General features: G+C 41.7%; 2 protein-coding genes across 2 annotated transcripts in view; one reads left to right on the top strand and one right to left on the bottom strand.

The window, feature by feature from the left end:
* Positions 1-15,249, bottom strand: part of obscnb (obscurin, cytoskeletal calmodulin and titin-interacting RhoGEF b) — a 73,931-nt gene extending 58,682 nt beyond the window's left edge. The window contains exons 1-16 of the mRNA XM_083690667.1: positions 15,189-15,249; positions 12,343-13,459; positions 9,832-10,101; positions 8,877-9,137; positions 8,416-8,721; positions 7,846-8,112; positions 7,221-7,327; positions 6,630-6,798; positions 5,679-5,954; positions 5,244-5,519; positions 4,656-4,931; positions 3,720-3,995; positions 2,935-3,210; positions 1,978-2,253; positions 1,179-1,454; positions 222-497 (exon numbers count right to left, since the gene is read on the bottom strand). Coding sequence (XP_083546793.1) covers positions 222-497; positions 1,179-1,454; positions 1,978-2,253; positions 2,935-3,210; positions 3,720-3,995; positions 4,656-4,931; positions 5,244-5,519; positions 5,679-5,954; positions 6,630-6,798; positions 7,221-7,327; positions 7,846-8,112; positions 8,416-8,721; positions 8,877-9,137; positions 9,832-10,101; positions 12,343-13,450 — 4,696 coding nt within the window. The 5' untranslated portion in view covers positions 13,451-13,459; positions 15,189-15,249. The remainder of the gene's footprint in view (positions 1-221; positions 498-1,178; positions 1,455-1,977; positions 2,254-2,934; positions 3,211-3,719; positions 3,996-4,655; positions 4,932-5,243; positions 5,520-5,678; positions 5,955-6,629; positions 6,799-7,220; positions 7,328-7,845; positions 8,113-8,415; positions 8,722-8,876; positions 9,138-9,831; positions 10,102-12,342; positions 13,460-15,188) is intronic.
* A 4,024-nt stretch (positions 15,250-19,273) lies between these two features.
* Positions 19,274-25,764, top strand: LOC310819295 (uncharacterized protein; the record flags this gene model as incomplete). Its single annotated transcript, XM_083690538.1, has 8 exons — positions 19,274-19,444; positions 20,011-20,136; positions 20,397-20,504; positions 20,618-20,664; positions 23,505-23,703; positions 24,470-24,595; positions 24,863-24,970; positions 25,375-25,764. The coding sequence occupies 8 exons, from the start codon at positions 19,274-19,276 to the stop codon at positions 25,519-25,521; spliced, it is 1,032 nt and encodes a 343-aa protein (XP_083546664.1). The 3' UTR covers positions 25,522-25,764.
* Positions 25,765-26,457: the final 693 nt, after the last annotated feature.

The raw sequence follows: 26,457 nt of genomic DNA, 5'->3' as shown, positions 1-26,457 counted from the left end.
ATATTACAGTGAATTTATACTTTTTGGAAACTCAAAACCATATCTCACATGACTTCCAGTACATGCAGTAAAACTGTTTAATTGCCTTAAAGGATGCAATCTCTTTTCTTGAGAAAAAAATTGTAAAATATACAGCACAGATACTGTACTCTGACAACCATTCAGCCATTGAAGCCTTGAGTGGACCATAAACACATAGCTTGGTTCCATATTCTTCCTACCTGCCACCTGTAACTTAAAGACCAGCTTCTCAGCTCCAGCCTCACAGCTGTACTCTCCAGCATCCTTCTTGTCCACGCTGTCCAACACCAGCAGACGACTCTTGTCCTTTGTCTCCATGTGGACTGTCCTACTGGAAGTCAGCAGCTTGCCATCCTTGTACCATTTCACCTCTGTCTTGGTATCAGACAACTCACAGCTCAGAGTGGCTTTCTGGGAGAGAGTAGCTTTTACTTCCTTCTGTACAGAGTCCTTGTTGGCGAAGGCAGCCTGGGTCTCTGAGGGGGAATCATGAAAGGTCGCAGGGCCACATTGGGATGAACATCAGGGATTAACAGTATCAACATGAAACACAGAGCTACTAGACAGACATGAGGATGTAGAATGATAGAGAGGACAGTAGGAGTCAACCATCAGCCAATCCAATATGGTTTTGAGACACAAACTCTGCCACAAACAGACAATCCGGACAATCCAGACATTAACAACAGAGCCAAAACAGATTGTAGAGGACACTTGGGGAAACCAATGGTGAAACCAATCAAAATGGTGAAACCAATCAGAAAAAATAAAACATTGAATTAAAGCTGAGAATCTGTACTTTAACCTTGTAGTAATTGTTTGATTTCAAAAGTAGAATAGAGCTAAAAGTAGACAAAATGCTTCCTCTTTCCAATACTTATGGAGGGCACTCTATTTGCAGACATTTGGACAACCAACAATTGTAAGATCTCAAAACAATTGACATTGACAAATACCCTTTCTTTCAAAGAGTACACTTTATGATTTGCAACATTACTTTACCAGCAATATCCTAGAGCCAGAGAAAGTCTACCCCACTGTATTACATACAGTAAGTAACCGATTTCATTATATTTGCAGACCTTTGGACAACCATCACTGTCACTAAACTCTGTAGCAAACAATTGACATACAGTAAGCCAGTAGATTCTTCCTACCTGCCACCTGTAACTTAAAGACCAGCTTCTCAGCTCCAGCCTCACAGCTGTACTCTCCAACATCCTTCTTCTCCACGACTTCCAACACCAGCTGACGACTCTTGCCCTTTGTCTCCATGTGGACTGTCCTACTGGAAGTCAGCAGCTTGCCATCCTTGTACCATTTCACCTCTGTCTTGGTATCAGACACCTCACAGCTCAGAGTGGCTTTCTGGGAGAGAGTCGCTTTCACCTCCTTCTGTACAGATTCCTTGTTGGTGAAGGCAGCCTGGGCTTCTGAGGGAAGAATTATGGAGTAGTGTTGTGGAATTAGAATCCATTTAGGGTTCCAAACCAAAAATACAGTAAGAACCATATCTCTAGACTGGACAGACATGGGGTATTGAGGCATACAATGGTCAGAGTCCTCCACCAGCAATCCAAATGCATAATGACATACATGTAGACAGACAATGCCACGAACAAGGAGACGGAGTATTTAAACACCTTCATGAGCAAAACAGCCTACATATTCAAAAAGCATCTGCTTGAGGATGTAAAATGACAAAGACTCACAGAAGCATACATTTGTCAAAACGATATTACAGTGAATTTACACTTTTTGGAAACTCAAAACCATATCTCACATGACTTCCAGTACATGCAGTAAAACTGATTAATTGCCTTAAAGGATGCAATCTCTTTTCTTGAGAGAAAATGTGTAAAATATATAGCACAGATACTGTACTCTGACAACCATTCAGCCATTGAAGCCTTGAGTGGACCATAAACAGATAGCTCGGTTCCATATTCTTCCTACCTGCCACCTGTAACTTAAAGACCAGCTTCTCAGCTCCAGCCTCACAGCTGTACTCTCCAGCATCTTTCTTCTCCACACTGTCCAACACCAGCAGACGACTCTTGTCCTTTGTCTCCATGTGGACTGTCCTACTGGAAGTCAGCAGCTTGCCATCCTTGTACCATTTCACCTCTGTCTTGGTATCAGACAACTCACAGCTCAGAGTGGCTTTCTGGGAGAGAGTAGCTTTTACTTCCTTCTGTACAGAGTCCTTGTTGGTGAAGGCAGCCTGGGTTTCTGAGGGGGAATCATGAAAGGTCGCAGGGCCACATTGGGATTAACATCAGGGGTTAACAGTATCAACATGAAACACAGAGCTACTAGACAGACATGAGGATGTAGAATGATAGAGAGGACAGTAGGAGTCAACCATCAGCCAATCCAATATGGTTTTGAGACACAAACTCTGCCACAAACAGACAATCCGGACAATCCAGACATTAACAACAGAGCCAAAACAGATTGTAGAGGACACTTGGGGAAACCAATGGTGAAACCAATCAAAATGGTGAAACCAATCAGAAAAAATAAAACATTGAATTAAAGCTGAGAATCTGTACTTTAACCTTGTAGTAATTGTTTGATTTCAAAAGTAGAATAGAGCTAAAAGTAGACAAAATGCTTCCTCTTTCCAATACTTATGGAGGGCACTCTATTTGCAGACATTTGGACAACCAACAATTGTAAGATCTCAAAACAATTGACATTGACAAATACCCTTTCTTTCAAAGAGTACACTTCATGATTTGCAACATTACTTTACCAGCAATATCCGAGAGCCAGAGAAAGTCTACCCCACTGTATTACATACAGTAAGTAACCGATTTCATTATATTTGCAGACCTTTGGACAACCATCACTGTCACTAAACTCTGTAGCAAACAATTGACATACAGTAAGCCAGTAGATTCTCCCTACCTGCCACCTGTAACTTAAAGACCAGCTTCTCTGCTCCAGCCTCACAGGTGTACTCTCCAACATCCTTCTTGTCCACGCTGTCCAACACCAGCAGACGACTCTTGCCCTTTGTCTCCATGTGGACTGTCCTACTGGAAGTCAGCTGCTTGCCATCCTTGTACCATTTCACCTCTGTCTTGGTATCAGACAACTCACAGCTCAGAGTGGCTTTCTGGGAGAGAGTAGCTTTCACCTCCTTCTGTACAGATTCCTTGTTGGCGAAGGCAGCCTGGGTCTCTGAGGGGGAATCATGGAAGGTCGCAGGGCCACATTGACGTGTTATTCAGCGATTAACAGTATCAACATGAAACACAGGACCACTAGACAGACATGAGGATGTGGAATGATAGAGAGGACAGTAGGAGTCAACCATCAGCCAATCCAATATGGTTTTGAGACACAAATTCTGCCACAAACAGACAATCCGGACAATCCAGACATTAACAACAGAGACAAAACAGATTGTAGAGGACACCAGCTTGGTGAAACAAATACACCAAGAAACCAGCCAAGAGCCAATCAATTCTAAGATCTCAAAACAATTAACATGAATAGAATACCCATTAACCTTTAGCAAAAGATAGCGCTTAATGATATGCAACAATATGTATGTTCCTAAGCAATATTCTAAAACCTGTCTACCCCACTGCATGATGTAAGTAACGAATTGTGTTATATTTTCTGATATTTGAACAACCATCAATGCCATTTAACTGTGTAGCAAACTTCCTGTAGATAATTCCTACCTGCCACCTGCAACTTAAAGACCAGCTTCTCAGCTCCAGCCTCACAGCTGTACTCTCCAACATCCTTCTTCTCCACGCTGTCCAACACCAGCTGACGACTCTTGCCTTTTGTCTCCATGTGGACTGTCCTACTGGAAGTCAGCAGCTTGCCATCCTTGTACCATTTCACCTCTGTCTTGGTATCAGACAACTCACAGCTCAGAGTGGCTTTCTGGGAGAGAGTCGCTTTCACCTCCTTCTGTACAGAGTCCTTGTTGGCAAAAGCAGTCTGGGTTTCTGAGGGGACAATCATAGAGCAGCACAGAGGCAAAATGAATTCAGGGTAAAATAACAAAAACAGTGATGATAGATTCAGAATGGACAACAATAGGAGACATTGAAGCATATAGCACGCTGAGTAAATGAACCAATCCTGGTATAGAATGTAAATAGATTGCACAACAGAAAGAAGGACCATTCAGACAAGGAAAGACAACAACAAGACAATAAATATTCAGATGCAGTCAGCTGTAAGCAATTGAAATGCAGTATGGGACAGACCCAGGCAACTCAAACCACAAGGAACAGACCATTCAGATGTCCCTATGAGCAAGAAAAGCAACAAACAAACTATTCAAAGGACATGGCCGTGAGGAATCAAAACAACCAATAATATAACTTTAAAGCCCAAAATCTATAGCATTGTCTGTTGTCATACATACTAAATTATGATGATAATGAAACAGCTATATGTTTGCAATAAAAAAAAGCAGAGCAACAGGAATTGAACTATATATTTTCCAACGAAGCTCGCAGCGCAAAAAAATCTATCAAAATCAATCAATCAAAACAAACTTTTCAAATTTGTAGGACAGACGTTTGAAAACTATTGCAGCAACCAGGCCAAAAACAGACAGTATACTGTATATAAGCAGAGAGCAAATGCATTCTTCCTACCTGCCACCTGTAACTTAAAGACCAGCTTCTCTGCTCCAGCCTCACAGCTGTACTCTCCAGCATCTTTCTTCTCCACACTGTCCAACACCAGCAGACGACTCTTGTCCTTTGTCTCCATGTGGACTGTCCTACTGGAAGTCAGCAGCTTGCCATCCTTGTACCATTTCACCTCTGTCTTGGTATCAGACACCTCACAGCTCAGAGTGGCTTTCTGGGAGAGAGTAGCTTTCACCTCCTTCTGTACGGAGTCCTTGCTGGAGAAGGCAGCCTGGGTTTCTGAGGGGAAAATCAGCAGTTACAATACAGTGTAAGATAGGGACAAAAAAACAAACCAACCGGAAAACAGAGCCTTTACATATCCGTAAGCCACAAGGAATAATAAAATATAATTTTGTCAGATAATACAATTCATCTTTAAGGTCTCATTTATGATACATTCAAAATTATACAATATATAAATCTCCACAAATAGTCTTCAATTAAAGAAATAAGACTTAGAATTCGCTGAACTGCCATATGGACAACCACTCCAACAACTGAGGCTGAAAGCAGACCATAATGCACAGTGAGCTGATAGATTCTCCCTACCTGCCACCTGTAGCTTAAAGACCAGCTTCTCAGCTCCAGCCTCACAGGTGTACTCTCCAGCATCCTTCTTCTCCACGACGTCCAACACCAGCTGACGACTCTTGCCCTTTGTCTCCATGTGGACTGTCCTACTGGATGTCAGCAGCTTGCCATCCTTGTACCATTTCACCTCTGTCTTGGTATCGGACACCTCACAGCTCAGAGTGGCCTTCTGGGAGAGAGTGGCTCTCACCTCTTTCTGTACAGAGTCCTTGTTGGCGAAGGCAGCCTGGGTTTCTGAGAGAAAAAATTGTGTTTCTTTTTAAAGTGAAACAGTGAAACACAAAAACAACTTTAGGCTAGATTAAGAGCTGAATACAGGGTTTGTCGAATGTGGTCTGGCTATATACACTGCTTGTCTTCATTTGGCCTGGCTACAGGTACGGCTTCTCATACCTTTGATCTTGACCTGGAATGCGATTTTGTCCTCCGCTGTCTCACAGGAGTAGTATCCCTCATCACTCTTCTTGGCATTCTTGATGACCAGTCTCCTCTGTGTCCCTCTGGCGATGATAGAGGTTCTTTGGTCCTCCGTGACTTCCTTCTGATCTTTCCTCCACACCACCACCCCGCTGGCGGACGAGACCTCACAGCTCAGCTCGAGGTCCCCTGTGAGGGCAGGGGCCACTCCCATGGGACCACGAGACTTGTTGAGAAACTTCGCTGGTTCATCTGTAGCAGAAACAGTCATTGGATTTCATAAATTGTCTACTTTGTCTTCATTTATAGAGGTGTGTTTGATACCTATTAATACCTCTGTCATAGTGAGAGACTGTGGTAGTCTGTGACAGGTAGCAAAGGCCCACAAAAATATTGAAATGAGATACGTCAAATATGGGAGATACAGGATATATACAAGATACCAAAAGGCCAATAAGTTGTGATGATTTCTTGCTGCATCATTTGATATGTGTCTGTGTGTGGTGGATGGTGGGGGTACATGGGTGACTTGATTACATGAATGCTCTTTCCCAGGCTCCATGGCTCACAACCACCTGCTAGCAGCCATCAGGGCATGTCCTGTTCCTGTGTGTCACGTAGTGTGTGTGTGTGTGTGTGTGTGTGTGTGTGTGTGTGTGTGTGTGTGTGTGTGTGTGTGTGTGTGTGTGTGTGTGTGTGCGTGTGCGTGTGTGTGTGTGTGTGTGTGTTTAACCACCTGGGTCAGTTCCACTGGACGTTGGGTAAGAAAAAACCATGTGTCAAATGCAGATAAGTCACTCAATGATGGATGTGAGAATCTGAGGCACGCTTTATATGTTCTAGACATGGACTCTTTTAATCTGGTTTCTAAATGAAAGTATTTTATGTTTATGTTATTTCCTTGATCTTTATAATCTGCTGTTATACCTTTTAGAGAAAGCTGCAGTGACATTCTGTCACTATCCAAGACACACTCATAGACGCCCACATCATCTTCTGTGACGTTGTGTACCATCAGGATCCTCTTGCGGTCTGTGATTACACACTCATACTTCTTGCCCATCTTCAGCTCTCGACCATTCTTCATCCAGACCACCTACAAGTGCAGAGCACACAAATAGACTACTGAATATTACATTAATCAAGGAAAATGTAAACTGATTGAATTGTATTTGGACAATCAGATACGACTACACTACACCACAAAGGGTTATTCATTTGTCCCTGTATGGGCATCCTTTGAAGAACCCTTTTGGGTTCCATTTAGAACCCTCTGTGGAAAGGATTCCAAAGGATGCCCTTATAGGGACAAAAACAGTCAACCTTTCGATCGGTCATTGACAAAGATGCAACTCCGATCGAAATGTTGTCTGTTCCTCGTCTGAATTAAATCACCATGGGAGCATACCAGAGTTACAGACATTCCTTTTTTTTATCTGTTCTTCTGTCCTGCAGCTGATAAATTGGATGTGCATGTCTTTACATTTTTTCTACAGTTTAGAATTTCCCATTACACACCTGGGCGTCGTAATCTGACACCTCGGTGACCAGCTGAGCAGAGGACTGGGCACTGCAGGTCACCACCTCCATCTGAGCTGATTTGCTGGTGAACCTGACAGTTGGAGCTGGAATTAAAGGTTCACACATGAGCTACGAGAAGTGTGCAACATACTGTATGGAAAATGTACACGTATTGTACTGTGCTTTGTTAGTTTTCTCACACTACCATGCCAACCTAAACCGTGCTCTTTTCAGACAACACACTACAGTATAGGGTCACCCTAATTTAAATATCAAAATGTGTTTATTGCAGCTGGAACATAATATCTTATCAGGCCAGTTAGCTCGCTTTTAAAGGCTTTACACACAACAGGGCCAAAACGTATTCCGTGGGCATGGATATTTTATCTTTATATTGTCCTTGCCAGCACTGTTACAGCAACTACTGTATGGTGAAAGCGTACAGTAACCTGCCAGGCAAGTACAGAACAGCTCAATTTGGTTACAGCTCTGTAGTGTGATTACAAGAGAGCCAAGCCATGCTGGATGTAAAGAGAAAGCATTGGAGCCAACACAGTATGGTCTGCAGAATAGTGTGAAAACCCTATACATGTTATCCTGTGGTCTGTAGTCCAGTCCTTACCCTTCACTTTGAGTATGCAACTACTCTCAGAGCCACCACCCACAAATTTGATCACGACTCCATCCATCTCCATGGTGATGATGCGGATGAGAAGTGTGTGTGTGGTCTTGGAGCGGGTGATGAGGTACTCGCCGCCGCTGCGCAGGAGGCGACCGTTCAGAGACCAGAAGCCCGAGCACACAGCAGACAGATCCACAGAGAAAGAGGCCTCCTCGCCGGAGAAGGCCGTGCTGTTCAACAGGCCCGTCGTCACCTCTGCCGAGGGCTCTGAAGGAGTGGAGGGTCAAACTCAAACATCAGCGCAAATTAAATGATACGATTGAATAGTCATGCTCAGGTTCCAGAAACAATTTAAATATCACAGAAGCTTTGCCAGGATTACATTAAAAGACGCATCTGTGTATCTTGTCATGCACTCTTTGGCAGTATTCCTCAATCTTAATTGGCATGCAGTGTTTTTTTCTCTTATCAGTAAGCAGTAACACATCCAATACAGCATCAACAAACTGAGAAATATTCCATTGCAGTAAAGCCACTATGAATATCAACCAATCTTAATTCTCGTCTCACCAAGGTAGAAAGTCCCCGACAACTCCAGTCCGGGACTCTGACCGTAGTCGTTGACAGCCGAGACGCGGAACTGATAGCTGGCCTCTTCAGTGAAGTTGCTGATGGTGATCTCAGTGAAGGGACTGATCTCCATAGCGTTGCACCTCTGCCAGGTCTGAGCGCCCACCTTCTTCCTCTCCACTATGTACCCTTTGATGGGCACAGGGCGGTCACTGTCCGGGGGTGACCAGTGGAGGGTGATGGACGATTCGGTCTTGTTTCGCATCACCAGGTCAATGGGGGGATCTGGAGGATGCTTCCTCGCAGCTAGGAAGGGTTGATGTTAATGTTGAGTTTAATCTAAATTAAGGTCAATTGGGAGCTACATATTTGTGTTTATTTTTGTGTTTCTTGGATTTCATGATAATCCAAGATGACTTCAGATAATGTGTTCATAACAGGCATGTGTGTTTGGGTCTCACCAGTGACAGAGAATCGCGTGGAGGTCTTGCAATCTCCGGCCACGAAGGCCACCTCCCCCGAGTCATCCGCCTGACAGTCTCGGATGGTGAGTGTGTACTGTCGGAGTGTGCAGGCGATGGAGATGCGTGAGTCCTGCTTCAGACGCTCGCCGTTGCGTGTCCAGTACGCGTCCTGGCAGGGGTGCTCCAGCTCCACACAGAAGATCACCGTGTCGCTCACTGGCACCACAGTCCGCCGAGGAAGCTTCTTAGTGATGTTGCCTGCAATACCAGGCACAAGGTTCACAAAAGTCACAAAACAGTGTGAGCGGTAGTCTACCTATCAAGTTTAAATGTTTTTAGACATACAATTTGGTCACTGTAGAGGTCATAAATTAAATTTGACTCTAACTTGTTGAAATGTTGACATTATCTCAATGAAACCATGTAACATGATGAAACTGCACAACATAGCATTGCTATAACTATAGCACAGCGCGAATTGAACACATCTGATAAGAAAACACTGTTACTTTTACACCTTAAAACCTATGGTGTATCAACTTGTGCATGAAAGCTTTACATACATTAAAAAGCCATTAAAAAGGTGATAGTAATACATCACTGGCAGATACTGCTACATGACTGTAGTTCAGTATTGTGTTAGGACATAACAAGCAGGGCTAATCGCTAACGGACATTTCCAGTGCCTAGTTTCGACATTTCCCCCATCAGACTAGCTGCAGGACAGAACATGGTGTCCCTCTTGTGAATGGATGGATTTATGTTGTCAAAATACATATTTACACATTTAGGCTCATACTATATGTGATATTGATATTGTCAAGTGGCTGCCTCCAGATGATTACACTTAGTGTATATCTGGATAAGAGTCTGCTAAATGACTAGAAGGTAACAAAGTGAGTTGACGCGGAGAGGACAAGGACCAGAGCCAAAACACAGCTCTCTCTCATACCCAAGACGGTGAGCTCAGCCACGGTGCGACTGCCCTCCTTCATCTCGCAGATGTAGACGGCGTCATCATTGGTGGTGACGTTGCGGATGGTGAGGCGGCGCACGGTGCCCTCCTCCTCCATGCGGTACTTGGCGTTCTGCTCCAGGCAAGTCTCTTCCATGAACCAGTTGGCCTGGGTGCCAGAGAGGGGCACCTCGCACAGCAGAGTGGCCGTCTCCTTCTCCTGCACCTCCACATCCTGCAGCTTCCTCCTGAACGGAACCTTGGGCTCTAAGAGAGAAGGATTGTAAAAAAAAAAGGCCATCAGAGGTGGTGTGAGTAACTTTACTAATATCAACACTGTGTGTGTGTGTGTGTGTGTGTGTGTGTGTGTGTGTGTGTGTGTGTGTGTGTGTGTGCGTGTGTGTGTATGTGTGTGTGTACAGTCGCATAGCACCATCACTTTTGTTTGCAATGTGTGTGTATTGTAAGCCTGTGGCTTTTTCATTTCCCCCTGAGATCAATAATGTCCAATTCAAAGTCAAGTTATTAGATAAGTCAATAGCTCAAAAATACCACCTTTTGTAGAGACTGAATAAATCTGTGTGGTTTATCATTCCTTTGACTCATGCCGCACACAGCATATGCTCCAAACCCCCATGCCATATACTGTATTATAGGCCTACACCACTTTTAATTACTATTAATCAATCACTTCAATCACTTATCTGTGTTTCATCTGTCATCCATCAACAAACTTACTCTACATCCAAGCCAACACTTGTCATGTCCACTTCAAGAAACTTCAAGTGCAAAAACATGTGACACAGACACATGAGTTGATCACTGATGTCAACTGGGTCCAATAAATCATTTGGAGTATTCAAATAAAAACAAACTAACATTTACAATCCTTAGACAGCAGACACTTTACAGAACTGCTGGTTAATTTCAGCAACAAAATCAATAATTTTAGTTTTCTTCCATTTAATGTTTATTTACATTGTAATAAAATTATCATGTGATATATGAGAATATTTTGATTTACAACGAAGCAAAAGTCTCAATCTGGTCCCAGGCTAATGTTCTTCATCCAAGACTTTGACTACATCACCTCTTTTGACGTAGACTCAAAGACTAACTCAAAATGATCAACTATATTTTCACCATTTCAAAATAGGCAGTGCTGATTGTGCCTTTTGGAAACACGATAGAGGGTAAATCATATTCACTTACATTTTGGATCATGCTCTCACCTTTCCATTAAAACTTATCGTCTGAATCTGTGTGTTTTGGTTGTCTGCCTGGGGGTTGCCCAGGGAGTGGGTTTCTATTATGACCTTTCTCAGAGGTGCTTATTGCGTACTGGGGGGTTATCAAATGATCTTGTGTTAATAGGAATGCTGAAATAGAAAGGGCAGAGGGGTACGGCCCTCACAAAGCCTCCAATGAGATCCTCCAAAACAACATACAACAACACAGTCATCCTTGGTATCCTTTATCTTGTGTCAATAATCCCCAGAGGTACTGCACTCACTGTCAAATTGAGATGAAGATTAACAACCCCCATTGATAATTTGGCCCTAGGCCAATCAGCAGTGGCTCATGCAAAGTCATCCTAGCTTTGGCGCCTGGGGGCTACAGTGGGCTAACAGCAATCAAAGCAACTGTGAACTACTCATCACGAGCAGAAAATAGATGAAACGCAACACCCCCCTTCATATCGCTGCCAGCGTTCGACCTAGTTGCGCAAAGTCTATGTTGGGGTAAAGTAAAAACTCTCCTCAGGTGTAAGTTTTGACATACTTTAGTTAATTTTGGTGGTGTGGAAAAGACTTGATGAGTCTACTTTCAGAGGAATACAGCTGTGTACAGTATAGCAAACCAGCTATTAGGCATAATCCCTCCTCTATGGATTCCATAAGCTGTAGCATCAAGCTTGAAAGTCTGTCTAAAACCTACAGTATGCTTTGAAGTATACAAGCCCAGGACAGGACCTTACTTTACAAAAATGACAAACTCTACTGTTATGCAGGCCTGCATTGCACAGACACCAAGACACGCTACATTTAAACAAATGTTACATAGAGCAATGAGAGACAATGAGGGTATATTCATACATGACAATCATCAGTAGGTCCTGTCATGGAAATGGTGCAAAAAGTACTGGTAAATAGGGACTTCTTGTACCATGTAACATATACTGTGAAATCAAAGTTACCATAAAGAAAACCAGTGTTTCTCAATCTAGAAACTATAGTTTCATAGGGTCTGTCCGTCATCCATTCTCAAACCAATAATCACACCTGATAGCCTAGGCATCGCTGTTGCAGCTTTCTGGCACAAAATGGCCATGACATCACCAGTGGGTAAGAGGCGAGTTCCCCCTCCACTTATACAACGTAAAGTACTTTGAGCACTTTGAGCAAAGTGCTACATACTGTATATATATTCAATTCATTATTATGATAATTATTATAACAGATCTAGCTTGTCAAATGGTGCAGAGTAGTAAAAGAAACATCTGCTTACCTTTGACAATCACCAGCACAGCACTGTAGGTCTGCCCAGCCATATTGGAGGCATTGCAGGTGTACAGACCATTGTCGCTTTGCTTGCAGTAAAGAATCTTGAGGATGAAGTTCTCAGCCTGGTCTTCATACATGACGTGCCTGCGGCCCTCGCTGATGTTCGTCCCGTCCTTCCTCCAGATGATGTGGGGCTTGGGGTGGCCCGTCACAAAGCAGCTGAGCTTGGCGTGCTTGCCCTCGGTCACGTTGCAGGTGCGGGTGAAGACGCCTTTGGGCAGCATGGTGGCCAGTGCCGCGGCCCGTTGGTCATGGTCCAGCCCCAGTACGCCCAGCCCATCTGTGATTTTGGTGGCTGTGGAGGTGGAGGAAGAGGAGGAGGAGTTGAAAGCGGAGCTAGTTTCAGAGGTGCGATAGACGGAGATGTCCTTCTGCATCTCCTCCTTGCGCTTCTGCAGGTGAGAGAGGAGGGAGGTGCTCTTGTCTACGCCCAGGTGACGGGCATCCTGGAGGTCCACGACCAAAGCAGCAGCGGCGTGGGAGCGGCCCACCGAGTTCTTGGCCCGGCAGGTGTAGGTGCCGCTGTCCAGGCTGCGCACGCTCTGGATTCTCAGGGAACTGCTGTCGCTGTCCGAGGCCATCTTGATTCGATTAGTCTCGCCCAGGTAGCGGCCGTCCTTCTCCCAGTCAAAGTTAGGCTGGGGGTAAGCAGCCACCCGGCAGTGGAAAATGACATCCCCCCCCAAGCCCACGCGTGCAGAGGTCGGCTTGACCATGAATACTGGAGCCCTCTCCACCATCTCTGTCGGCAGGCCTACTTTTAGGGTGACGGCGGCATAAGCTTCCCCGACGTTGTTTTTGGCCCAGCACATGTACTGGCCACTGTCTTCCAGGGTTAAATCATAGATGGTCAAACGGTACACATCGCCATCATCCACTGTCTTGAAGCGGCTCCCAGATGTTAGCCGCAGCTTCTCCTTCTCCCAGGTAATCAGTGGGGTTGGGTTGCCCACAATGGTACAGCTCAGGGTGGCATCCCTACCCACGCACACTGCAAAGGCCTTGGGCCGGGTGAGGAACCTGGGGGCCCCTCCAAACAGGTTCTGGTCCATTACTGGTTCCTACCAAAGAAACCATGCAGAATGAGGAACACAGAATACAGATAGACCATTAACAATGGCCAAAACTATTCATGATGGTAACAGAAAGAATGCATGATTATGTAAGAAATCAAAACAATAGCGATATTCTGCTACTGTTGTGTGAGTTATTCGCATGACTTTATCCTACTATGTCATACTTGAATGACTGTATATGACATATGTGGCATATACTCATGACATGTGACATTAATCTCTGACACGAATGCTTATTGATGCAATAACTTTTCAGGAAATAATGATTGAAGGTTTTGGAAACGTTTATGGAGAGCTCTACTTGAGTGGGCTATTGTGTTGTCAATGGTTTGCTTTAAAATGTAGATAGTTTGACCGAAAGTGATTCAATGTCACACTCTTGCATAGATATCTTGAGAGGCATATCTCCCGAAAAAAAGGCATCCTCTATAAAACGCAGGATTCATTCAATTAAGCTATGTATCAGTATACAGTATAAATATTATATACTTCCAATCTCATCAATCAAGTTTTTGGAGTGCTACAGATTAAGTCTTATATCGTCATTGCAGAATGATAATATTCAGAGTCTATTGAGGGTATATATGTCATAGTATTTGTATACAATCAGAGTCTATCGACTTCAGATGAAAACAAAAGCTTGTAACTCAATTGGTTACTTTAAAGGGAGACAATGATTACAATGTTTCTATGCAGGATTATAACAATCATATTAAGAGTAGCAAATAGCACAGCTTGTGTCATAAGCACAACATCCTGTGCGTGTAACCCAGCTAACTAGATTTCCAACAAAGACAACTCACAATTTTCATGGCAAAGTAATATTTAAATCACATTGATTGATGACTAACTTTGCAATGTATTCTGATATAACAGTATTTATGAATATCCAGCATCAAAGCTGAGGGAGATTATATAGTGGGCAAAAGGATGTATTGACAATTTATCCTCCTCATTCTATTCCAATTTGGTCTACTGTATACTGTACACACCTACTGTAAGTAATTCAAATTGCCTGTAGTAGACCAACAACTGAAATACATCTGACCTGAATAATTTGTAATGGGTTGGCCACCAACTAGTCCTCTGCCACAGGTCAAATGATATTGGACATAAAAAATGGGGGGGGGGGTGGGCGGGGGGGGCAATGGATATTATAAAAACTGAAGCAGTGCACCTCAGTTTAAGCCCAATTCCATTTTAAATGGAGCAGATATGTGCCTTTCAAAGGGTGACATTTGGCATCTTTGTCACCTCACTCCCCTGAGCTGCCTGTCCCAAAAATAACCTCAGCTGTCAGACCCTGTCTCTGTCCATTGCCATTTGTAGCAGCAAAGAGAGATCAGCTGTTTGATAGGGCACCCGCACGAAAAAGAAACACTTCTTTATTCAATATTTGCCTAACTACTTAACAAATTGAACAATAAGCCTACAATACATTTGCCAATTAATCGAACCAACTAATTAATGCAGTTGGTAATTGCTTGACAACGTTTTTTTCTAGAGTTGTGGGTGGCCTCTGAAGTCATTGTAACTAATAGTAAGAACAACATAGTCCAACATTGTGTATTTAAAACTGTGACCAAAATCGTTAACACATGATGTAAATGCCATGATGGTTTCTCTAAACAGATGGCACAGCATCTGGGTTAATTTCTGTTTATAAAGGCCTAATATGTTTATTCAAGCATAATGGTACCTCTTAAAGGCTTACCTTGAGTCTTCAGCAACTCTCTTAGAAAACAGGCGCTGTAACATGTGGACTAGAACTTCAACAGAGCCGTCCGAAAAATAATCCAATATTTGTAAATGAAATCGAACCAAATGACCTTCGGTATGGTTAAATATCCCTAAAATGATTGTATATCCAGAAAAATATAATATCCCCCCAGTCTCCTGCGGTGGGTGGTTGACTACGCTATGTTTTTTTTTTTCTTTGGTACCTCATGATGCCAAATAGCTGACGTTCCTATTTCGGTGCAGCCTCCTTTCTAAAATAGACTTGTCATTTCGTAGAGATAGCCTGGGTGCTGGTAAAGTGGGCAAGGCAGGCTGGCCTGGCTTCTCCACACGATAACAATAAATGAAAATTGTGTGCATATTCAGTGGTTATCGTACTGTTTCTTTTTTATTATGCTTTGGATATCGGAGCGCTCAGTGCGCTTTTGTCTCTGTCCGTCGGGAGCAATGCTCAAGCAATCAACGGGGCAACTAAGCATAGGGATAACTGATATAGAAGTCAACAGTTATGTGGCACCACTGTGAAAAAAATATTTGAAGTGTGAGGTAAATTATACATATTCCATATAGGCATAACTAGCTATGATGACCCCCATAAATATATTGTATTTTTATTGCAGTCTAATAAATTCCCATATCTGATTTTACTTTTAGATCAACTATATGGTGACCTTAGTAGTCTTATCAGCCCATGAGGTTGTATTGTCCAGAAAAGGTTGTGATGGAAGCAGTCATCGATTGTATTGTTTCTCTATAGAATAGATAAATATACCAAGGGCAAATGGGTCCTCAAAATTAGGAATGACGACAGCAACATCACCCTTTCCGGTCCAGCAATAGGTTAAAGCTGCAGATCTATTTTGAGAATGAAGACGATGACATAATAGTCATGGTAGTGTTCATTCATATGTAGACATGAAGTGGATCGAGAAGATAATAGGAACCATTATAATCACTGTTTAACATCCATTCATTGTTCTTATAACATTACAGTGCATTCACAAGATGTAGTGGATAAGCAGGGAAGTTTATTAGAAAAATAAAGAACACATGTGCAAAGGACTGGGGGTGATGCAGATCATAAGCTTATGTAGCCTAATGTTAAGAAAGTTGCAGCCCCTGTTTGTCTTTAAGGCATTCTGTGATCCTTCCAATGTGGGCTTCCCCCCACTGCCTCTATGTGACTGACAGGAGCAGGCCTCCCTGAAACTCTAGTGCTTGGTAATCCTAACATAACTAATGCACGGCTTCTAGGAGCAACTTTGAGTTCTGACTTCTGGTCTTTACTTCATGTCCTGGGACAACTTGAGAATCATCAGTATTTTTATTGAGTCTTATTGTAGACAGTCATTAAAATTAAGAGAAATACACAGGGCCAGTGGCCAGGAATCAGATGGGAGGCTTTCATGCAGCTGAATCACAAATACGTAAAACAAAAATATATAATAATACATATGTGAATTTGTTCAAATATCTCCTGTTACGATGTAATTACAGTACATAAAGTCACCATAGTTGTCAGCCTAGTTTAGCAATCTATGAATGACTGCATTATCAATGGGACATCCTAACATAGTGGTCTACATACACATATGTTGCCAAAAGAAGATTCATACTCTGCATTGGGAAGTCAAACAATTTATTCCAAATTAAGTTTCAATACCGTATCTCCATCTTTTTACTATACAAATTATAACCGAGTGTGTATGACACACATAACGCATATTGTAGTAATGGAATGTTCCATGATGGTACCGTTAGTAGTTAACAATACAAAAATATGTTCAGTGCTTTAAGTCCTACTTTAAGTGTGTGTGTGTGTGTGTGTGTGTGTGTGTGTGTGTGTGTGTGTGTGTGTGTGTGTGTGTGTGTGTGTGTGTGTGTGTGTGTGTGTGTGTGTGGCTTCACTGTCCATTCAGAGTTGTTGGGAATGGGAATACTATCAGAGCATGCATCTAGAGGAGAGTTGTAAATCCTTTCCACACCCCTTGGTAAACATCCGAAAAGTATTCCCAGCAAGCGGCCACCCTCTTACAGCACCTGAGGCACCATTTGTTCCTTTACAATGCTATACATGCACATCAGTAAAAATTAAACAGTTCTACAGCAGCTGTTATAGAAATGTAGGCAGGCATAGAGCATATACATAGTGTGACAGCTGCTCAAAACAGCTGAGTCAAAACTATTTTGCAATACCCCTTAGCAACTACTGGTCATACCCCTTAGCAACGACTGGTCATACCCCTTAGCAACTACTGATCATACCCCTTAGCAACTACTGGTCATACCCCTTAGCAACCCCTCATCATCTTTTGAACCTATTTTTTACCCTGTCTGAAACAACTGTTGATTTGCATGTCATGTATCTATATGTGAAGATTGAAATAGTAGGTGTGTGTGTGTGTGTGTGTGTGTGTGTGTGTGTGTGTGTGTGTGTGTGTGTGTGTGTGTGTGTGTGAATTGCTTAATTATCAGATAAAAAGTAAAGAAAGGGTAAGAAAGAAAGTATTTCAAAATGCATGTCTACAGAGTATTGTACCTGACTTGCAATGGCCTTTCACTGGACTTAACAACCTTCTACAGGGAAGTCAAGTCCATATCATGTTGGCGGCTCAGACATATACACGTTCTCGACAGGACACAGAATGTGGAGGTTCTCAGAATGACCAGGAGGAGGCGTGAATGGGACGTCTACATTGTTCTAGATATTAGAACCATCGGTCCCAGTAGCATGCTACAGAATACTTTTGAAATCAATTGTTAAAGATTATTTGTAAATAGTGGAGATGCTCCAATACACCACTAGACATGCAACTATATCATTTTCTATGAGAGAAAACATGTGCAACCCTAACCCTACTCCAAACAGACAGGTACCACTTGCAAGTGAAAGTTTGTAAGACTTACATAGGCCAGGATCACTACAATTTTGTTAGCAATCGATGTTTTACACGTCCTACTGTATCAACATTTTTGCACTCAATTGACAAATTATAGCAATTTATCAAGCTGTTTTTAGAGGAGCCTTTGGGACTTATCCCGAAGAGAATATAGAACAGCACTGCCACTGTGCCATAGGTGCCAGGCTCAGTTTACGGACATAGATAATGTTACATTTATAATGTGGAGGACTGTAAGTTAGGTTAAAGTTCAAGGTCAGTCATCTAAGGACATTGTAAAACCTGAGACTTGACCCCAGGACCTCAGTATAGAGGAGTAGTGGAGCCCATTGAGGTAAATCCTGTGTCCTCATGATAGAACACAAATACTTAGATTATGGGAATTACAAAAGAGGGCTTTGTGAATGATGAACTATATTGTGCTTCATAAAGATTTGTTCTAGATTTCAAGGAGGACCAACAGAGAATACACAGTATCTCTGCCTTACGGGGCCAATTCACCAGGTCCAATTTCAGATGGCTATAGATATCGCCTCCATTCATTTTCTATGGAAGACACGCAAGCTGATGTGCAGTGCATGATGGCCACTTGTGTGAGAGCAAAGTATGCGGATGAAAATTGTTCTCTGGCTGAATATTATTTAAATGACTGCCAACTTCTCTGTGTGATGACCAATCAAGTGACCAATCAAATGGCTTCAGTCTAGTTGCCAGGCAGACTGCTTCAACAGGCCTAGTATTCCAACAGGCATGGTGGCAACGTCAGGCGATGGGCAGGGTACCAGTCAGGGTACCAGCCATTACCAGTCTTGTAATAATGAGTGAATTAATGAATCATGAAAACTGTGTGTTTTCAATTTATTTTAATTAAAACAGGGTCGATGTACCTGTTGTGTATGCCTTATGTGGCAAGATAACTGTTTAACTTGATTAAAAAAACATTCAAAACTAAAACTTAGCAACCTGCTTTGTATGGGGCCACCATTTAACCCTAACCCATTCATTGACATGATAAACAGCACTAGACAGTAGACCCTTTGCTAAAATATGCCCCTCTGATAAGAGCTGGGAAAACTCTGGATTGCTCAACTCTGGCTTTTCCTGAGGGAATAGACGATAAAATACCAGAGACTCAGTGTTCGACACACACACTTGGAAGATGAAGGCGCAGATGAAATCATTTCTCCTGCTCGCGGTGGCTATCTTGCTGGTCAAGGGTAAGATACGGCTGCAGCAGAACTATGCAGACTTAATCACAGATTTGTTCATGAGTCCAAGAGAAGGGGGCCGGACTTTCCGTCCACTTCTGGAATCAGTCGAGGTTGGAGCTGTAAGTATGACAGGAGACTGAAAACTGTCCTATAATCACACGTAAGACTGAAAATAACTACAAATTGTTATATATTTGTTTCATCCAGGTATCATTTTGGTCCGGGCATGTTCCAACATTCAGCATGTTTTGCATTTCCAAAAATTTGTTGTAACAATGGGATGTGAGTACTGTATATTGTGATATTCGGAGGAGCAGTACAGACCACTTCACTTGGTAGATCCAGCCGTTTGTGCGATTGTTCATATTGAGTTTCATCTGGCCTTGGAAATTAACAAGGCCTTTCAAAAATAGAATACAGCCAGACCAATCAGCTTAATCTAAAAATGGATGGGAGTGGTCCGGTTTTCTGATTGTTTGAAAGACAATCCAATCACTACAAATTTGTTTTGTGTCACACCAGCAGACTCAAGGGGGAAGGTCAGACTGAATATGGGAAGTGAAACAGAGTGAATATACCAATCAGGCCTATTCCACCAGGCTACAAACCACTGACACTACTACACACAGGACTTTACTGAAATGACTGAATGAAAGTACAGTAATGTTTTTGTCTCTGTTCCCAGCTGGACACCGAGGATCCGGACCTCTCTTCTATGTCAGAGAGAACTCTGACATTCCCTGTTCAGGAGACCCTGTGTAATATGGAACAGGGGCAGCAAGACAAACCATGCCCTCTGAAGAAAAATGGAGTAAGAGACAGTGAAAGCCAATACAAAAAGTAATAAAGAACCAATGTCACAGTATTTGTTTTCTGGATTTTCACTTCCCTGTCAAACAAAAAATCACAGCATTTGCCTTGAACTGTGTTCACCATGTGCATCTTGGTTGTTCATAACCCTTCTATAAAGAGATTGACCAAGGGCTTTGCTTGGTGCGTGGTGACCACACCTTTTTAATGCAGTAGTGAAGCACTCTTAATTCTTGGCTAACTGTCAATCTCTCTTTATAGGAACTTAAGTTGTGCAATTTGGATGTCACTCATCCAGTCCAGGATCTCAGGGACATTCTCAACTGGAACTTGGTTTGTGAAACCATGAAGCCAAAAGAGGCTTTGCAGGTACGGACTGCATTGGAAATCCTTGTGCAACGTCTCACTATATTGGTTAAATTATGTTATAATCTCAGTACAGTTGTTTACAAAAAAAAATGTTAATTTCATCCTGATAACAGCCGAGGACTCGGACAAGAAGAAGCAAGTCTAGCTCCAAGTGTGGGAAGTAATGTTCCTGTGGGGGGAAAAGGGGCTCTTGTCCTGGGCCCCACGCTCTTATTGGGGGTGGCTCTGTCCTTGCCTCTCCTCTTAGAAATAAAAGAGGGGAATGAGAAACAACACAGCACCTGCTGTCAGAATGAGTGGAGGAGCATGTTGATATATACTCACCAGCCTATTCTACTACAGTATGTTGCTGTTAGCTTTTTTCATACACTTTCCCATCAAACAAACAAAGATCTGTCTGTTTGCAATTTGTTTAATTCAAAACAGGGTTGATGTACCTATTGTTTAGAGTGGCAAGATAACTTTTGAACTGTTTTCAATGAATGTTAAAGACTATTAAACTATAAATTGAAGGAAAATACTTTCAAAATGTTACCCTATTTGTTCCCATTTTTTATCCAGACATTAAACTATGCAAATGATATGCTGTTAGTAACTCTTTAACATAATTTTTTAAGAATTCAATGAAATAGTATGTGAAAAAGTAGCTTTTGTTGGTGGTCACAATTGTGATCGGTGTAAATAAGCATTGTCCCTACCATTCATTGAATAAGTTTTAATTTACCTAACCTAAATATCCATATAACCCTGCCCACTTACTCACACACCTAAACCCACTAACTAACACCCTAACCTTGTTACCCTATTGCCCTATCCCTAATACCTACATGCCAAAACCCTAATATTGATATAATGATGTCTTGATTTTTTATACTGTACCATGTCTAATATATTGCATAGAGCCCCAGCTCATTTCCAAATACATCTCAACTGAAAGATACTCTGCAGGCAACCATGTTAAACACTTTTTCTATCCTTCATTCCATATATTGTACCTGTTAGTAGTTACCTGTAACTGAACCGTCGCCTGCACACTCCAACCCTGCTATACAGATATACCTTGTGACCAATGAACCCTAACCATATAATAGATACATACTCCAAACTAAATACTACTGTGTTCAAGTCCCATTCACTAATCCACCACAAATGTATAACCACAAAGGGTAAAAGGAGGGACACTATTCTTTATACCATTATACCTGTATGATCCAGGAATACCCATACGCTCAATAACTAATACAAACCAGGTGTATCTCTGAACATAAGGTCTAATACTCATTAAAAACAGGCATTTTGACGTTCTTTTAGCTCTATACTCCAACAGTTTGGATTTGAAATCAAACAATTACTATGGGGTCAAAGTAGAGATTCTCAGTTTTAATTCAATGGGTTTTATTTTCAGATTAGGTTCATCATTTAGAAAGTATGACCTTTTTTAAACATACTCCTCCTATTTCAGGGCTCCGAACGAATTGCAAAAAAATCATATAATGTCTCAATAGTATGGTCATAGTCTTATTGTATGATGAAGAGCCATCCAATGAATTTGGAGGCATTTGCTGGTACTCAAACAGACAAGGTGTTTCTGTACAGTTCAGAATACATTCTGCTGCTGCAGTCAGCAGGAACATCATCAATTAAGACAAGTTAGCCAGTTTTTGTGGCCGCTATACGTGCCCAAACCATAGCACCCCCTACACCATGTTTCACAGATGAGGTGGTATGCTATATATATCACCTTATTCTCTTACCTTTTAGCAAACTGAAACCTGACCATCCTTTTTGAGGATAACTAGTGGTTTGCATCTTGCAGTGAAATGTCTGTAGTTTGGCTGGATTTTATGTTGTATTTTGCGGATGGTAGTCTCTGACACATTAACGCGTACCTCCTAGAGAGTGTTCTGTGGAAGTCATCCTTGGCCTACCAGCATGTTTGCGTTTGCTGAGCTCACCAGTGCTTTTTTTTCTTCTTTTTAATTATGTTAGAACCTGTTTCTATGTTAGAAACTCGCAGCTCGATCATGTTTTGCCAGGTTCCATATCTAAATCTCACTGCCTATTAGCATTAGTTCCTTGGAAACCATTGTATGCAAAACTTCACATCTTCACATCTTAATTTTAGAAGCACATACAGTATGTACTGTATTTATTTTGGCATGTTGGTCTTGTATAAGCATCAAGTACATAGAGGGAATTGCATTCTAATATTGTGGATGAGGCTCATGAAAAATATGTACTTCAACAGTCAAGAGGTTTGACATCTCGTTTGACATCTCGTTTGACTGAGTCTTTGGTGTTTTATAATCTGTTCCCTCAGGAAAAGTTGAGCAATCCAGGGTTTTTGGGAAACCTTTGCCTGGAGGTAATTCATGTTTACTGTGCTAGAGTAAATAGTTTAAAAGTGGGTCAACGGTCAGCATTCATGGGATTGTTTCCCGGCTGTTATGAGAGGTTTTTAGCAAAGGGTCACTTAGAGTAGCCTACTGTTTATCATGCTAATTAATCAAATGGTGGCTCCATACCAAGTGGATGACAATATACCCATTTATAGTGACAGACAAAAACGATTGTTCTTTTTAGGCTCTTCAGAGATTATCAACACATTTGTCATGTACTATGTATAATCAATGTGTCTAGGATCATTTGGATAACTTTCATATCTTTTCTCAAAGTGGTCACAATAAAAAAATGCATTGTCTCTTTTAAGGATGAATTTGGCATCAGGTCTCTTAATTTAACTCTTTCAACAAATACATCTATGAAATAGAATGATATTTTATTTGTAGATATACTGTTATACAATTGTGACCCATGGGATAGTGAGTGAAGAGCCGTTTTATTACATACAATGAGAGAGGCCATTCAGGATGGAGTTGTGGAGTTTACATGATTCTGTAATTACATGATGTTGTAATAGCCTCTTTTCAAAATTAGGCCCAAAAATCCTGGATTGCTCAACTCCGGCTTTTCCTGAGGGAATAGACTATAAAATACCAGAGACTCAGTGTTCGACACGCACACTTGGAAGATGAAGGCTCAGGTGAATTTGTTCCTCTTACTCACGGTGGCTCCCTTGCTGGTAAAGGCTCAGACACCGGCTGAGAACTATGGAGACTTCATCACAGGTCTGTTCGCTAAGAGACATGGGGATGACAGGACTTTCCGTCCACTTCTGGACCAAGTCCAAGTCCATGCTGTGAGTATGACAGGCGGCTGAATGTTGCCCTCTCAATAAGGATACACATAGGGCTCATGGAAGCAAAATGTTTGATTGTCATGTTTTTTTTTTTTTTTTTCCCAAGAACCATTATTTCCGCAGCCGTAATTTAGCAAAAAACACTAAGGGCTTAAGCCTAAACCTAGACTAAAAAGCATCCTCAGTGGCAATTTGCCATTGAAAGTGTGAATTAGTCCAGGACTAGGCTTAACCCTTGTCTGTGAAACTGGCCCTCAATGAATCATATCGATTTATATTAGGGATGTAGAGATGAATCTATTTATTAAAACAATTCATCAAATTATGCTTTAGTTTTTCGCATTATTATTCAGATATGATTGTGTGAGACCAAGGACAAGGATTAATAAGAGTTAGAGTTGACATGTTGCCAAGTAAATAAGTGTGTTGTTATACAAGAAAGCTTAGTTTAAGCAATTAACAACCTTTTGTCTTTGTCTATGGGAATGATAATGAACACCTTTGATTTATAGGCTTATCATTCCATTGTTAGGTTGTGTACCCAAGTTGTGTACCCAAGTTGTGAAGGCAGCACTCTGGTTTTAGGAATTTTTCAAAAATCTGACCACCTCAACAAAGACCAGCATTTCTCTTATCCACACCCTGATTTTTATGAATGATATCTTGTGATATTCAGAAGAATGATACCGACTACTACAACACATTGAAATAACTATACTTATTGAAATTACTATAAGCTTTTGCTGTTTGTTGTGTCTGATCCTAGATGTACCCGAAGGATGTGGACCTCTCTACTATGTCTGTGAGAAGCCTGACCTTCCCTGTCCAGGAAACCCTGTGTGATATGGAACAGGGGCAGCAAGACAAACCATGCCCTCCCAAGACAAATGGGGTAAGAGCAAGTCAAAGTTTTGATAGGTTGATACAAAAACCATAACATCAAAATGTTTCGTTATTTTCATTTACCTGTCAAACTAAAAACTACAGCAAAAGATCATTTTCTAACTGTGTTTATCCTATGCGTCTTGATTTGTCATTATAGCAGATTAATCTATCTAAAGAGATAGAAGGCTTCACTTGGTGCATGATGAACAAAATGTTTTATTGAGATAATAAACCTTCTTCATTCTTGGCTAACTGCAGACTCTTCTCTCTTTAGCAACTATCCTTGTGCAAGGTAAAGGTCACTCATCCAATCCAGGAGGTCAGCAACATCCTCACGTGGACTCTGGATTGTGAACCCGGGAGACCAGATGAGGCTTTGCAGGTACTGAGAGCATTGGACATCCTTTCTCCAAGTCACTCTAAATTGGTCAGGATATTGTAGTGTCAGTACAGCTGATCATACAGTAATATTAGATTAGATTAGATTAGATTCAACTTTATTGTCATTGTGCAGAGTACAAGTACAGAGACAACGAAATGCAGTTAGCGTCTAACCAGAAGTGCAAAAAACCAGAAAAGTGCAGTGTGAACAGTATATACAGGTAGTGCAGTATATGCGCAGTATAGTAGTGCAGTATAGTATAAGTAGTGCAGTGTAAGCAGTATATGAATTAGCAGTAGCATTATAAGCAGAATAAATAGAATGCAGTAATATGGTCTGATCCTGGTCTGATAAGCATCAAAACATGATGACTGAATTGTTGACCTGAATTTTCCTGATTCCAGCAGCGGATTAGGCTAAGAAGAAGCAAGTCCAAAGGTGGCTCAAAGGGTTCCAAAGGGAGCAAAGGTTCCAAGGGGGGTCGTCCTGGTGGTGGATCCTCCATCGCCGGAAGGGGTAACACAGGAAACAGTGGAACTATGACAGCATAAAAACAACACAGCACCTGCTGGATAAATGCAAGAAAGTCAATTTTTCAAACCTACTGCAAAATACATCTGAAGAGAGCAGGGGGATACACAGTAGGCTGTTAATAACTGTTAAATGCTACTTTTACCACTTCCAAAAAATAGTTTTGATTCTTGCACTTTCTTACCAAACAAAAACAATTGTACATTTTGTATTTTGTTGGAATGAAAATGGTGTTGATATAGCTGTATTATTCCCAATGTATGATTATAATAAACAGCACAAAAAAACAAAAAAACAACAACCTACAAATGCTTTTTCACTGATAAAAACAGCCATTTGGAAGATAGCTAGTAGTGCTAGTGAAGAATTAGCTAGCTAACTAGCTATCTCGCTAGCAGGTTTCATGTCTCTGGCTAACTAGCTCTGTCTTTTATAAATAGAGGCCAGATAGCCTGTTGCCCATCAATCTGAAGTCACTAGCAAGCCAGGAATACAAGCTGTTTTCTCTGTGCGACATGCAAATTCACCCAGTGCTGACTAAATGCCCAATTTCAGCAGCCAACACTATCTTTTGCTCTATGACAATGCCTTCCACCCCTACAGACCAGGCTTCCCACCAAAATATTTTATCATACCTTTTTACTAAAGGTTTAATTGACTGAAGACTCTCTTCTCTCGCCCACTGCTCCACTGTTGAAGCTAGGAACACCAAACCAACATCATAATTACCTGTTTCAGATCCAGACTTTACATTAAGAACCCTGAAGAAATAGTTTTGACACTGTTCATATTGTACAACTCAACATGGATTTTAATGTTCACCACAAGCTTATTGATCTTACTTGAAGATATCTGATATAATTATCTCACTACTTATCTAATCTTCTTCCACTACCATTATACACATAGCCAGCTGAGCACACAAAGTTTCTGCTTCAACTTCCCTTTCTAGTTCA

Source organism: Argentina silus (genome assembly GCF_951799395.1).
Source record: "Argentina silus genome assembly, chromosome: 18".
Taxonomy (NCBI): domain Eukaryota; kingdom Metazoa; phylum Chordata; class Actinopteri; order Argentiniformes; family Argentinidae; genus Argentina; species Argentina silus.
This window is presented reverse-complemented; position numbering and strand designations above follow the sequence as displayed.